The sequence below is a fragment of the Pristis pectinata genome, chromosome 12 (assembly GCF_009764475.1).
Source record: "Pristis pectinata isolate sPriPec2 chromosome 12, sPriPec2.1.pri, whole genome shotgun sequence".
NCBI classification, from domain to species: domain Eukaryota; kingdom Metazoa; phylum Chordata; class Chondrichthyes; order Rhinopristiformes; family Pristidae; genus Pristis; species Pristis pectinata.
In genome coordinates, this window is record NC_067416.1 from 23,189,784 (window position 1) to 23,202,240 (window position 12,457).

Here is a 12,457-nt window from a genome sequence, read left to right on the forward strand (position 1 = left end):
TTCTTGGACTCCTGAAAGAACCTGCAGATTTGAAAATCATCAGATCTGACACCTTCCATTAACAAAATAACCAGTGCAATCTAAATATTGATTCAGTTGGTCCTCAAATTTTTTTTCAACAACTTGCCCATCACAGATATTAGGCTGACTGACCTGCAGTTACTCAGGCCATTCAATGTTCCTTTTTTTTAACAGTGGCGCCACATGACCGGTTCTTCATTTGTCTTATACCATGCCCGTAACAAAGAAAATTGAAGTTGTGTTCCAAACTTCCTCCCTTCTCTGAGTAGCCTAGAATATATTTCAGTCGGGCCTAGTGATTTATCCACTTTTAAAGATATGCCCTCTCTTAATGTTTGTCATATCCAGTGTCTTGCATTATTTCTCTAATATCAATGCTTGCAGCACTTATCATAGCACAAATTCAAGTTGAATTTAAGTATTATTAAATCTGCATTATTTTTCTATCCTGTTGTATTTGAATGCACTATTCAAGCCCAAATTCTTAGAAATTCAGTGCACTTTAAAATGGCATGAAATCTTTCTATTCCTTTTGTAACAATTAAGTGTAATGCATACTACTTAAGATAGACTTTTTGTTATGATTGGTAACTCTAGCAAAAAAAAAAGCAGAAACAATATTATAACAATTGTGCTTAATGTATCATTGGTTAAATTCTTTGCTATAATTATCTAGAATTTGCTGAGAGTATACATTAGAAGTAATTACTCGGTACTCATTTTATTCCATTCTATTACTGAACAATGCCCGATCCTAGATCTTTGACAACAAATCCTACCTTGAAATAACTGTAACCTAAATTATTTTTTAGGCTCCAAAGATTAAATTTCAACCCAGCTACTAATAAGCTGAAGGTTTTCTCATTATATGGTGAAGTGCAACCTTGGTTCCATTTATTTCCTTTTAGTTCTTTACATAATTGATGAATATTTTAAAAAAAATTCTTCTTTGCCCATAATGTAAACTTTGTTTTGTTAAGTCGTATGTCTGGCATAAATTTCCATTTGGTTATAAACTAAAACACAATTTATCTTTTCAACTCTGATTATGCTTATGTAAATATCAGAATTCAGCATCAGGTTTATTATCACTGACATATGTCATGAAATTTATTGTTTTGTGGCAACAGTACAGTGCAAGACATAAAATTACTGTAAGTTACAAAAATAAATGAGTATTGCAAAAGAGGAATATAGTGCAAAAGGGAGTATGTATTCAGAATATTGGAATGACTTGCATAATTATTGAAATGCAAGTACAAAAATGGCTTTCCTGTTGTACCTATGTACTTTTATTTGAAAGTGAATCTTTGACAACTTGGAATTTCAACAAACCTGGTTTTGAAATATTTGTTTCAATAATATCAATTTAAAAAGTATCGGAGGGATGGAGGAAGTTTGGATTCAGTTAAATATTGGCTTTTGATAATAAGTCTTAAGAGACCTTGTGACCTCTTGAAGGTAAACTGAAATCTTGCTGCAGTATTTACTGAGGAATATCTGAAATCCCTTATGGAAATGATAGTTTTAAGAGTTTACAAGGTTTGAGATATATGGTTCATTTACGTTCATCTATTTTCCACCTTTTCAAGATGGCCCACTGCATTAGTAGCATGAATAAATTCTGCTATCATTCTGGGTGGTGGTGTTTGTTATATTTTATTTATCCAGCTGAGGTTGTTGACATAATAGTTTCATTGCAGTTTTGGAACATTGACTATAGTATTTGATTAATGTGAATCTGTGGTGTATTAATGAATACATTTGTATGGAGTGTGTGACAGAAATGTACAATAATGTTAACTGATTTATTTTTTTTATTTCAATTTGCCGTGAACATTAATCTTGGCAGAATTTGTAGTGTCTTGTAAAATCTGATAGTTAATAGTAATTCTCATGATAGAATACAACTCTTCTAATTAAACATTGTTTTCTTATAGGGTATTTTTCCAGCTTCATACATTCAACTCAAGGAAGCAACAGTTGAAGGCAAAGGGTGAGCTAGTGAATCCAAATAGACTTCTTTATTCCAGACAGCTGTTTGCCATTTTAATAAATCTGCACTACATGGAAAATATTGTTTACTTTGTTATGTGCAAAATCTACCTTTTACATAGTGAATAGTGATGATCTTTCCAGGTACAAAATTCAAGGTGGGAGCTTTTTTCTGAAGAGTATGAAAACTGAGGAAACAAAGTGGGAGTTATGTGCAGTAGTCATTATTCATCAACAACAGCTCAGATTAAAAATTATTTTCAAATTATTTAGCATGTATAACACATTACTTTTGGAAGATTGAATTGGTAAGCTGCAATGGATTTTGGAAGGAGAGAAATAGTTGATTGTACTTGCTGTATCATTCTTCAGGTTTCCTGGTGCTTCAATATTTGTCCATTGATCTAATGAATTTTTCAGACCAGTTAATTGTTGTTTTAGATGTTCAACTACTAAACAAATATTACAGCTATAGAATTTGCACAGCCTCAAGTCAACAAGTTAATGTTAAAGATACAGCACTAGTTATAAAGGAATAAGCAACATTATGTCATACTATATTTCAGCAAAGAAGACCAAGAAAATTTTAAGTCATGATAGGATTAGTAGGGAAAGGGTGGGGAACTGGAGGCAGGAGTCATATTTAAAAATGTCAAAGAAGATGACAAAAATTTGTTTTTGTAGATTGTTGGAACATGGAATGATATCAAAGTGTAGAATTGCTTTCAGGGCTGTGATCTTGATTTGGCAATAAGAATGGAAGTGTAAAGTATGGAAAATGTCAGATAAATTCCACAGAGAACGTCTTCTTTGAAGTTGAGATAAACAGGAAATTTTAAATTCTATATTGACTAGATATATTTCTTAAATTCAAAATGTTTGATGGTTAGGTTGTTGAAATAGGGCAAATACTTGCTCAGATTTTGTGGGGAGCTTTTAGGATTTCTGTGCGTAACTTGATCTCTGCAGGAGAGTAGGTGAAGCAAGGTTCACTACTGATTGAAGCAATATTTAACTGATTACGTTATCTGATAGCCCCGGTTAAATGGATGTCAGTGCGAATCTAGGGAAAAATAACTCCACTGGTTACAGTCCTATCCTGCTCTCAATAAGATGAATGTGGTTATAGGAGGTCAGCCATTGCAACTACAACATACTGGTGCAAGAATTCCTCAGGGCAATGTCACAGGCCCAAATATCTTTAGCTGCTTTATCCAATGACACCCCTTCCTTTAAGGCTAGAAGGGGTGGGGGAATGTTTACTGATGATTTTACAATGTTCAATTCCATTCATAATTCTTCAGAAAATGAAGCAGCCTATTCTTGTGAGAACTGTGTGATATTCAGCCTGGATGATAATTGGCAAATAGCATTTGTGCCAAGTGTGCCAGATAGAGATGAGTCACCCACCTCTGATATCCAATGGATTTGCTAATACCAAGTCTCCCTCTTTCAACATTGTTGGGATCACCATTGATTTAAGCAGTCAAATAAACATAGTAACTACAAGAGCAGATCAAAGGCTGAGTATCCTGAGATAGATTGCTTAACTCCTGACTCTCCAAAGCCATTTCATCATTACCAGATACAAGATAGGAGTGTGATGGAATTCTTCCCACATGCCTTTTCAATGATGTTCTAGAAGCTTGACTCCACATTTGTCAAAGAAACCTGTTTGATTGGCATTTAATCTACCACTCTAGATGTTCACTCTTGTCACCACACCACTGGATGCCATAATTAGTAATATCAACCAAAGCAAAGAATTTGAGCAAATGCATTTGCTTGCCTAGATTAATCCATCAGCATGTCCCAACCTGTGATCTCCAGCTCAAGGAAGTACAAGGGCTGCAAGCACATGGGGATTTTTCACCTGCAAGTTGCTCTCCTGCTTATGGACATCCTGACTTGGAAAAGTGTGGCCATTCCTCCATCTCGCTTAGGTTGATAAAATGGATTTGATTCTAATGTTGGAACTCCTTAAGCACCATTGTTGTGAAATAAAAAGTCAAGTGTACAATATGACTTGCAGGATTAATAAGTTATAGGAACTTTTTCCTCATTGTGACCTCTAGACTGTAAATTGAGTTCTGAAGTACAATGTTTGTATTAAAGAATTAAACTCTTAATCACATTCATTTCTTTGGATCAAAGGAAATGGGAACAATCTTATTGTCAATTTTGTGAAAATCAAAAAAACTGCAGATCATTGTGTCAGATAGCATGGAAACGGGCCCTTTGGCCCAACTCGTCCATGCCAACCAAGGTGCCTTCCTGAGCTAGTCCCATTTGCCTGTATTTGGCCCATATCCCTCCTAAATCTTTCCTATCTATGAACCCGTCCAAATGTCATTTAAACATTGTAATTGGACTCACCTCTACCACTTTCTCTGGCAGCTTGATCCACAAACTCACCAGCCTCTGTGTGAAAAACTTGCTCCTCAGGTCCCCTTTAAATCTTTCCCCTCTCACCTTAAACCTGTGCCCTCCAGTTTTAGACTCCCCTACACTGGGGAAAAAGACTGTGACCATCCAGTTTATCTGTGTCCCTCATAATTTTATAAAGCCTCCTTTGCTCCAGGGAAAACAATCCCAGCCTATCCAGTCTATCCTTACAACTCAAGCTCCCCAGTCCCAGCAACAACCTTGTGAAACTTTTCTGCACCCTCTCAAGGTTAATTGCATCCTTCCTATAGGATGATGACCAGAACTGCATGCAATATTCCAGGTGCAGTCTTGCCAACATCTTATACAGCTTTTAACATTATGTCCCAATTCTTGTATTCAATGCCCCATCTGATTAGTAGCTGGCAAGGCAGATGCTGGAAATCTAAAATAAAAACAGAAAATGCTGGAAATACTCAGCGGGCCAGGCTGTATCAGAGTTAGATGAAGGATCTTCAGCCTGAGACGTTAACCCTGTTTCTCTCCCCATGGTTGTGGCCTAACCTTGTGATCATTTTCCAGCACTTTGTGTTTTTTATTTTTGTCAATTTTGTTGGCTTTGAACTTGTTCTTTCTATTTAATTGTAATTAATTTTAGAAACATTTAATGTTTTTCTTTTCCTTTGCTTCCATTATTTTTTTTTTGAAACATTAACATTTTGTTTTCATCTCTTATTTGTTATAAAAGCTTGTAGATAATGGTGTCAGCTAACCACACCCACCAACTGCATCAGCTGTTGCTTAGCTGTTCCAGGTTCATGTATTACCTTTTTGTTTAGCCTTTTTCCTGGAGAAGTGAGGGAGGAATAATATTGGTTATATTCTGACAATTATAAGTTGAAGCATGAGAGGTAATGATGGAAGAGAGATGTGGGGAAGGGGGTGATGTAATTAATGATATCAGCAAAAGCTTAGAGTTTGAATATATAAAATAGCAGTAAACAGTGGACACAGATGCCCTTGTTTGAGAAGTCTTGGTATTATGATAAATAGTAAAGAAACTAAAGACTGTAGGAAATGAGGTGAACATGTATCTGAGTGCCAGTGTTTTGAAAGAGAGTTGAGAAGCTGCAGATTAAGGGTGGATGGTGGATTTTGAAAAGGATGGGAAATGTAACTGGGAATGTCCAAAAGGTAATTATGTTGGCATTTGTGCTCTTAGGAGAGAAGATTATGCATGATTTGGCTTATGAAGTTGTCATGAAACATTGATAATAAAGTAAAATCTCATGGGATCCAAAGGAAAGTGATATTGGATAGAAAACTGGCCCAGTATCAGAAAGCAAAAAGCAAAGATTGATAGGGATTTTGGTGTCTAGAAAGGTGCAGTGGGATTCTGCAGACATAATTAATGGGCTCCTTGCTTTTATGTTGTATGTAATTGACTTGGACTTAAACATGGGGGCCATAATTGAGCTATTGATACCAAATTTGGAAATGTAGTTTATAGAAAGACCTATGTTGCAGGAAGATGTTAGTTGGCAGGTTAGGTGGGTACAAAAGTGGCATTTGGTCCAGAAAAGTGAGAGGTAGTATGTGGAAAGGAAAGGCCATGCATGATGATTGATAGGGTTCTAAGAAATATAGAGGAAAGGAGAGCACCTCAAGTCTCGGCCCATAAATCCTGTGGGTAGAGGACAGGTAGATGAGGTGTTTAAGAAACCAAATGATGCTTGCATTTATTGGCCAAAACGTAGTATACCGGAGCAGAGAAAGTCATGCCAGAATTGTATAGAAATATTATTTGGGCCCTAGGCTCAAGGGAAACTTCTATCTTGCTGTTATAAGACTATTGAATGGTTCCCTAGTACAATAAGATGGACTCTTGACCTCGCCATCTATCTCGTTATGACCTTGCACCTTGTTGTCTACCTGCACTGCATTTTCTCTGTAATTGTAACACTTTATTTTGCACTCTGCTATAACCTACCAAACTGCACCTTGTTGGTATGAGAGAGGAAACTGGAGCACCCAGAGGAAACCCATGCGGTCAGAGGGAGACCATGAAAACTGCCCAGGCAGCACTGGAGGCCAGGTCACTATGATTGGAAAATGAGTAAGGATTTGGGGGAAAAAGATCATTAATGTTAGTATCTGGAGCTCCTTGCCTGAAAGGGTGGTGCAGGCAGAAACCCTCATCACATTTTAAAAGGTATCTGGCAGAACACTTGAATAGCAATAACCTGCAGAGCTTCGGACTAAGAGCTGAGATGTGCAGCTAACGGAAGGTCCATTGTTTTTCTGAGTGTGGATGTGCTGGCACAAATGACCATGATTCTGTGCTGTGATTTTTTTTCGATTCTCTGATTCATGGAAGAAATATTTAAAGGCTGTGAGATGGTTGATGTATTAGTTCGTCACAAACTTCCATGTTTGAAGAAACGTGACTAATTAATGCTTGGCAGGCAAAGACTAATTTGGCTCCTATTAGTATTAGCTGACAATGAAATCTGTAGGGTCAGGTGGTCTGAGGAAATGATAAGTAGTGGAGAATTCATGAATGGAGACTAGAAGTTGTGAATCGTGGGATACATTACCAACAGAATCCACCTGCCAGCTTTCTTCTGGCATCTAAAATGAAAATGATTGCTCAGGTATTTAGATTAATTTTTCTCTACAGGGCTGCAAAGCATTTAGAAATTGATTTGAAAACTTGGTTAAACTGTAGCTGATGGTCAGTTAAAAATGCACACAAAATCGTAAATAATTTATAAGTGGTTGCAGTTTTCAAGATTGCAGTAGTTAAGGACAATACATCTCTTCTGTAGCTATCTACTTGGGTGGGATTCTGACTTGGAGGCATTCAGTCATAATTCCACGGATGGTAGCTTTGCACCATTGGCTCTTCAACAAGTGCATAGACCAGGTGTCCAAACCTGCAGTTCCTTTTCTACTGAGCAGGATTACTATTGCAACAACACCTCATCAGTAGGGTAAAACTAACCTGTCTTATGTTGGTCTAAATGCAGCTCACGTTCCAATAGAGAATTATAGCAACAATACCTTGGAGCTTTCTTTATATATTTCAGAAGTTGCTTCCTTAATAGAAAACCATTCTATTATTTCCAAATGAGAGGTAACATACAATTTGTAACTAAGTAACAAGACCTAATTGAAACGTTCCTAACCCATTATGTCTCTGTATGGTGTTTGAAGAATCATAGAAGAATTAGAACAGAAGAAGGCCAGCTAGCCCATCTTGTTCACATCATTTGAAAAAAGACCTCCTCAGTGGAATCCCACTTTCAGTACCTGATCTGTAACCCTGTAGATCGAGTTTTTGGATGTATATTTATGTACATATTGAATGTGATGAGGGTCTCTGCCACTGCTATCCATCAGACAGTGGGTTCCAGTCCCCTACTACCCTCAGGATGGGGAAGAAAACCTTTCCTCATTTTCACTCAAATCCCTCCACCAATTACTTTAAATCTCAGCCTTGTTGTTTTTGACAGTCAATTATTTAGGCCCGATTAATTTAGGCCAATTATTCGGTTAATTCAGTCCGATTATTTAGGCCCATCAGACCTTAAAATATTTAAATTAAGTTTCTCTTCAGCCTCCTCTGTTCCAAAGAAAACAACTCTAGCCTATCCACATTTTCCTTGTAGCTAAATTTTTCCAGTCCAGGCAACGTCCCTGCAAATCTCCTCTGTATCCTCTTCGGTGCGTTCACATTTTGTTTGTTGACATGCAAATATATTAAAAGTTCTTGATAAATTGCATGACTTTTGTTCACTTGGTAGTGAAGGAACTTCATGTTTATTTACTTGTCCAGAAGTCAACATTCCAAAAAAATGCTGAAATGTTTCACAGCTTTTCCTGAACTAAAAGTGGCAATTACTAGTAAAGCTCTTTTTTTTCAAAAGGTGTGCATTTAGAAGGAGATTCTAGAGTTTACTGTAATTTATTTTTTAGTGCATTTATATTGATATTGTTCATATCGTCAGATGTTTTGGATACTGAAAATTTATTGGCTAGATTTGTCTGGGTTTTGCAGGCAATTCTTTATGGAACTGTCGACCATCACATGTACACGTACCAGCAAGTTTGGGACTCGCACACAAAGCCGGTCCAGATCTTGCTGGCTGGGTTTGATTGGTGATTTTTCAGCTTTGCTGCTGGACCCCATGTGGAGTCCCGTAGTGTAAAGAGGTTTGCTCATGCTCCCCAGCATTTTCTCAAAAGAATTTACTCTTCGATCCTGTGCCAGTTTAGACCTGGTATGAGGTTTGCAGACCCCTTCATTTCAATGGCAATTTAATTGCTACAAGGAAGAAGGGTGAAAATGAGGTAAATTACTTTCTAATTATTTGTGTTTGTTTTAATATTTTTTAATCATTTGTGTTTTTAGGTAATGTTATTTCTTTTGCCAAAAGCATTTTTAAAACCCTTATGATTTTAACATTTTGCATCAACCAAGGGTTTTCGGAGGAATCTTGTGGGTGGTTCTTGTCCTGGTCTACCCAGATTCAATTACTTTATTGGAGGCTCATGCATCACACAGAGCGTGCCTTTCACCCTTGGCTGATTTTGTGTGCCAAGACTGTCCATGTGGATCAGGACCTGCTTAAATTTGGGCTAATTGGGAATTTGAGAGGTGAATAATCTGTGCCGTTGTATTGCTTAATCATGGCAATACTTCGTTATGATAATGCAAGTATGGTTAAAAATCTGTAGTATACCTGAAGATAAGCATAGGAAAGCCAGTTATCATTTGCCTTTCTGACAACAAAAACTGCATTTATTAAGTTTATTTACTTTTAAATAATCAGTTTATATGCTTTTTGAAATGCAGACCAAGAATATGAAAGCAGCCTGCTAAAACAAACAGAGCTGAAATTGTTCTGTAATTATTTCCCATTTTAGAACCTGGACAATGGTTTTAATTGAGCCATATCAGTGCTAGGCTTTCCCTTTTTGTCTCCATATCATTGACAATGGGATCTGAAGGCATTGATTCAGGATGTGTTGCAGATACAAAACAAAAGGGATTAGAAATATTGAAGGGTAAAACAGCCCTGGAATTTGTAAATGGACTGGTAATTCCTGGAGCCTATTAATGCTATAGAATTAGCAAACCAGATTATTTGAGGAATCTGGAACTACTGAGAGGATCAGACTCTTAACTGTTGGTCAAGGGGGATCCACCAAAGTGGAACCTTTCAAACATCATGTTCTAATCCTATACCTATTTGTTCCCATCAGTTTCCTATAGCCAATTTTTAGTTTGTCTTTGGGTTATTCTATTACCATGTAACCAATTCTTGTTTCTGCTGAAAAGCACTTACTTATTTGTTCTTAAGATTTTTTTTTACTAGGTATCACTTTTTCATGATATGCATTTCCAATTAACAATTTTAAAAATTAGCATTACCTAAATCTCTGTCTCATTGTTCATCCATTATCCATGGTTTTTACATTTAAACAATTACTTTAGCCACAATTTTGTTTTTGAATACATTCAACTAAAAATGGTTGAATATATTCAACAAATAAACTATGGTAATAGCTGTGAACCAAAGAGCATAATTATTAGTAGATTTATTGTAAATATTAGATTTCATTTTTTTTCTATTTTATTGTTTGATAAAAGCAAAATCATCCTCAAAAGATGAGACATTTTACACTTTATTCCATAATGGTGTATAAATTGCTTGGCAGAAATTTCTGTAAATTGCACGTTTACTCGATACACAGTTGTGATTGAAGCCATCTTCTTAACTATTATAACAGCAGAGCTTGGGATTAAACAGTATGTGTTTGAATGAGGTTATGGCTTTAAAGTAGAAGCTTGAATCAAGTATTAAGAGGCAAAAGTTCGAGAATCTATAAACTTAATCTCTCGAAATAATTTAAAGTTATTTCCTTGAAGCCTTATTTTGGCTTATCATGCCACTTTAAATGGTATTTGTTTTGACTTATTTTGTTCATGTTAGTTTAACTAAGTAAATTGAATTTAATGCTGCTGTTGAGGGAAAATATTACAGTAATTATGATACCAAGAAATTATTTTGTGATAGTATAAAACTCTTATTAGGATGTAACATTTTCAAAAGAATCTCGTCATTTTTTATGAAATAAAGTGTGCTGGAAGCAGGAAGCCTAAATTGAAGAAGTTATTTGTAAATTAGAATGTAATCATACTATTCTGTATTTTATTCAAGGCAACATGAAACTGTTATACCAAATGAACTTCCACTGGTTCAGGAAGTTACTACAACCCTTCGAGAATGGTCAAGTATATGGCGACAGTTGTATGTTGTGAGTGAAATAAAATGTGTTAATTTTTTAAACTTTTTTTTAATGGTTTGAGCTTTGAATATTTAACATGATGCACTTTGGTTTCCAAAATTGGTAGTACCATTTCATGAGGCATAGTAATGAGGGCTCCTAAAATGAATAATACATATCATTTTAAAAGTTGCAAACCCCTTAATGCCTGAACAAACAAACTAGAAACTAAAATATGACCTTATAATTTGCTTTTCTTTCCTGTGCATTTTTCTGTTTTAAAAATGTGTTTCAACATCTTTTAATGTGGAAGGAGAATATTATAACTGTTAAATTGTTTCATAAGCTCTTCCTTTCCTTGGCACGAATGTGGGAGAAATTTGATCCAACATAACTAAAATTGCTTTAGTGGTACTATTTTTCATGTTATCTTCTGATTTCTCTTTGATCTTGTGTTTTCATTTTTTTGGACTTTTATTTTCAGTCCCTGAGTATGCTATCAGTAGTCCCCAATCCAAGATAATGTGCATTGTACAAGTTGCATCAAGATTTCAGAAAGTGTGCAAGATTATGAATTGTGGAATAATTAAAAAGAGAACGATCGTCTACACTGGTAGAAAGCTGGTTGAGGATCAGGGATTTATGTTTTTTTTTAATGAATTTTGTCTCCTACTTTCATATAAATAAAAGCCTTGTCTGTAAAGCAAATTCGAGGGAGAGTTGGGTTAGTGTCTGGTGAGATATCCCTTTAGAGCATAACAGAGCTAATGTAACTTGCAATGAATATTTAGGATTTAGAATTCATTGTATGATAGTGTGGTGGAAACAGATTCGGTTGCTAGGAAGCATGAGCAGATTCAAAAAAGGAATTAGATAAACATTTGTCAAGAAGATATGATAGGATAATCAGAATCAGGTTTATTATCGCTGACTTGTAGGTTGTGAAATTTGTTGTTTTGCAGCAGCAGTACAATGCAAAGACAGAAAAATCACTGTAAATTACAAAATAATGCAAGAAAAAAAGAACTAATGAAGTAGTGTCCATGGGTTCATAGACCATTCAGAAATCTGATGGTGGAGGGGAGGAAGCTGTTCCTAAATTCTTGATTGTAGGTCTTCAGGCTCCGGTACCACCTCCCTGATGGTAGTGATGAGAAGAGGGCATGTCCTGGATGGTGAAGGTCCTTAGTGATGGATGCTGCCGCCTTGAGGCATTGCCTCCTGAAGATGTCCTTGATGGAGCTGGCTGAGTCTACAACCCTCTGCAGCCTCTTGCGATCCTGTACATTGGAGTCTCCATACCAGGCTGTGATACAGCCACTCAGAATGCTTTCCACCGTACATCCATAGAAATTTGCAAGAGCCGCTGGCGTGCCCCTTCGTAATTGTATCAGTGTGTTTGGCCCAGGATAGATCTTCCGAGATGTTGACACCCAGTAACTTGAAGCTGCTTGTCCTTTCCACTGCTGACCCCTCAATGAGGACTGTTGGGAGTTGTCCCTACTTCTACTTCCTGAAGTCCACAGTCAATTCCTTGGTCTTGCTGACGTTGAGCGTGAGGCTGTTGTTTCGACACCACTCAACCAGTTGAACTATTTCACTCCTGTATGCCTCTTCGTTGCCATCTTAGATTCTACCAACAACAGTGGTGTCATCTGTCAATTTATAGATGGCATTTGAGCTGTGCTTAACCACACAGTGGTGAATGTAGAGGGAGTAGAATAGTGAGCTAAGCACGCATCCTTGAGGTGTGCCTGTGTTG

General features: G+C 36.5%; 1 protein-coding gene across 1 annotated transcript in view; it reads left to right on the plus strand.

The window, feature by feature from the left end:
• The window catches only part of dock1 (dedicator of cytokinesis 1), a 432,222-nt gene that overhangs the window by 72,900 nt on the left and 346,865 nt on the right, over positions 1 to 12,457 (plus strand). Inside the window, exons 4-5 of the mRNA XM_052026984.1 lie at positions 1,962 to 2,017; positions 10,629 to 10,725. Coding sequence (XP_051882944.1) covers positions 1,962 to 2,017; positions 10,629 to 10,725 — 153 coding nt within the window. The remainder of the gene's footprint in view (positions 1 to 1,961; positions 2,018 to 10,628; positions 10,726 to 12,457) is intronic.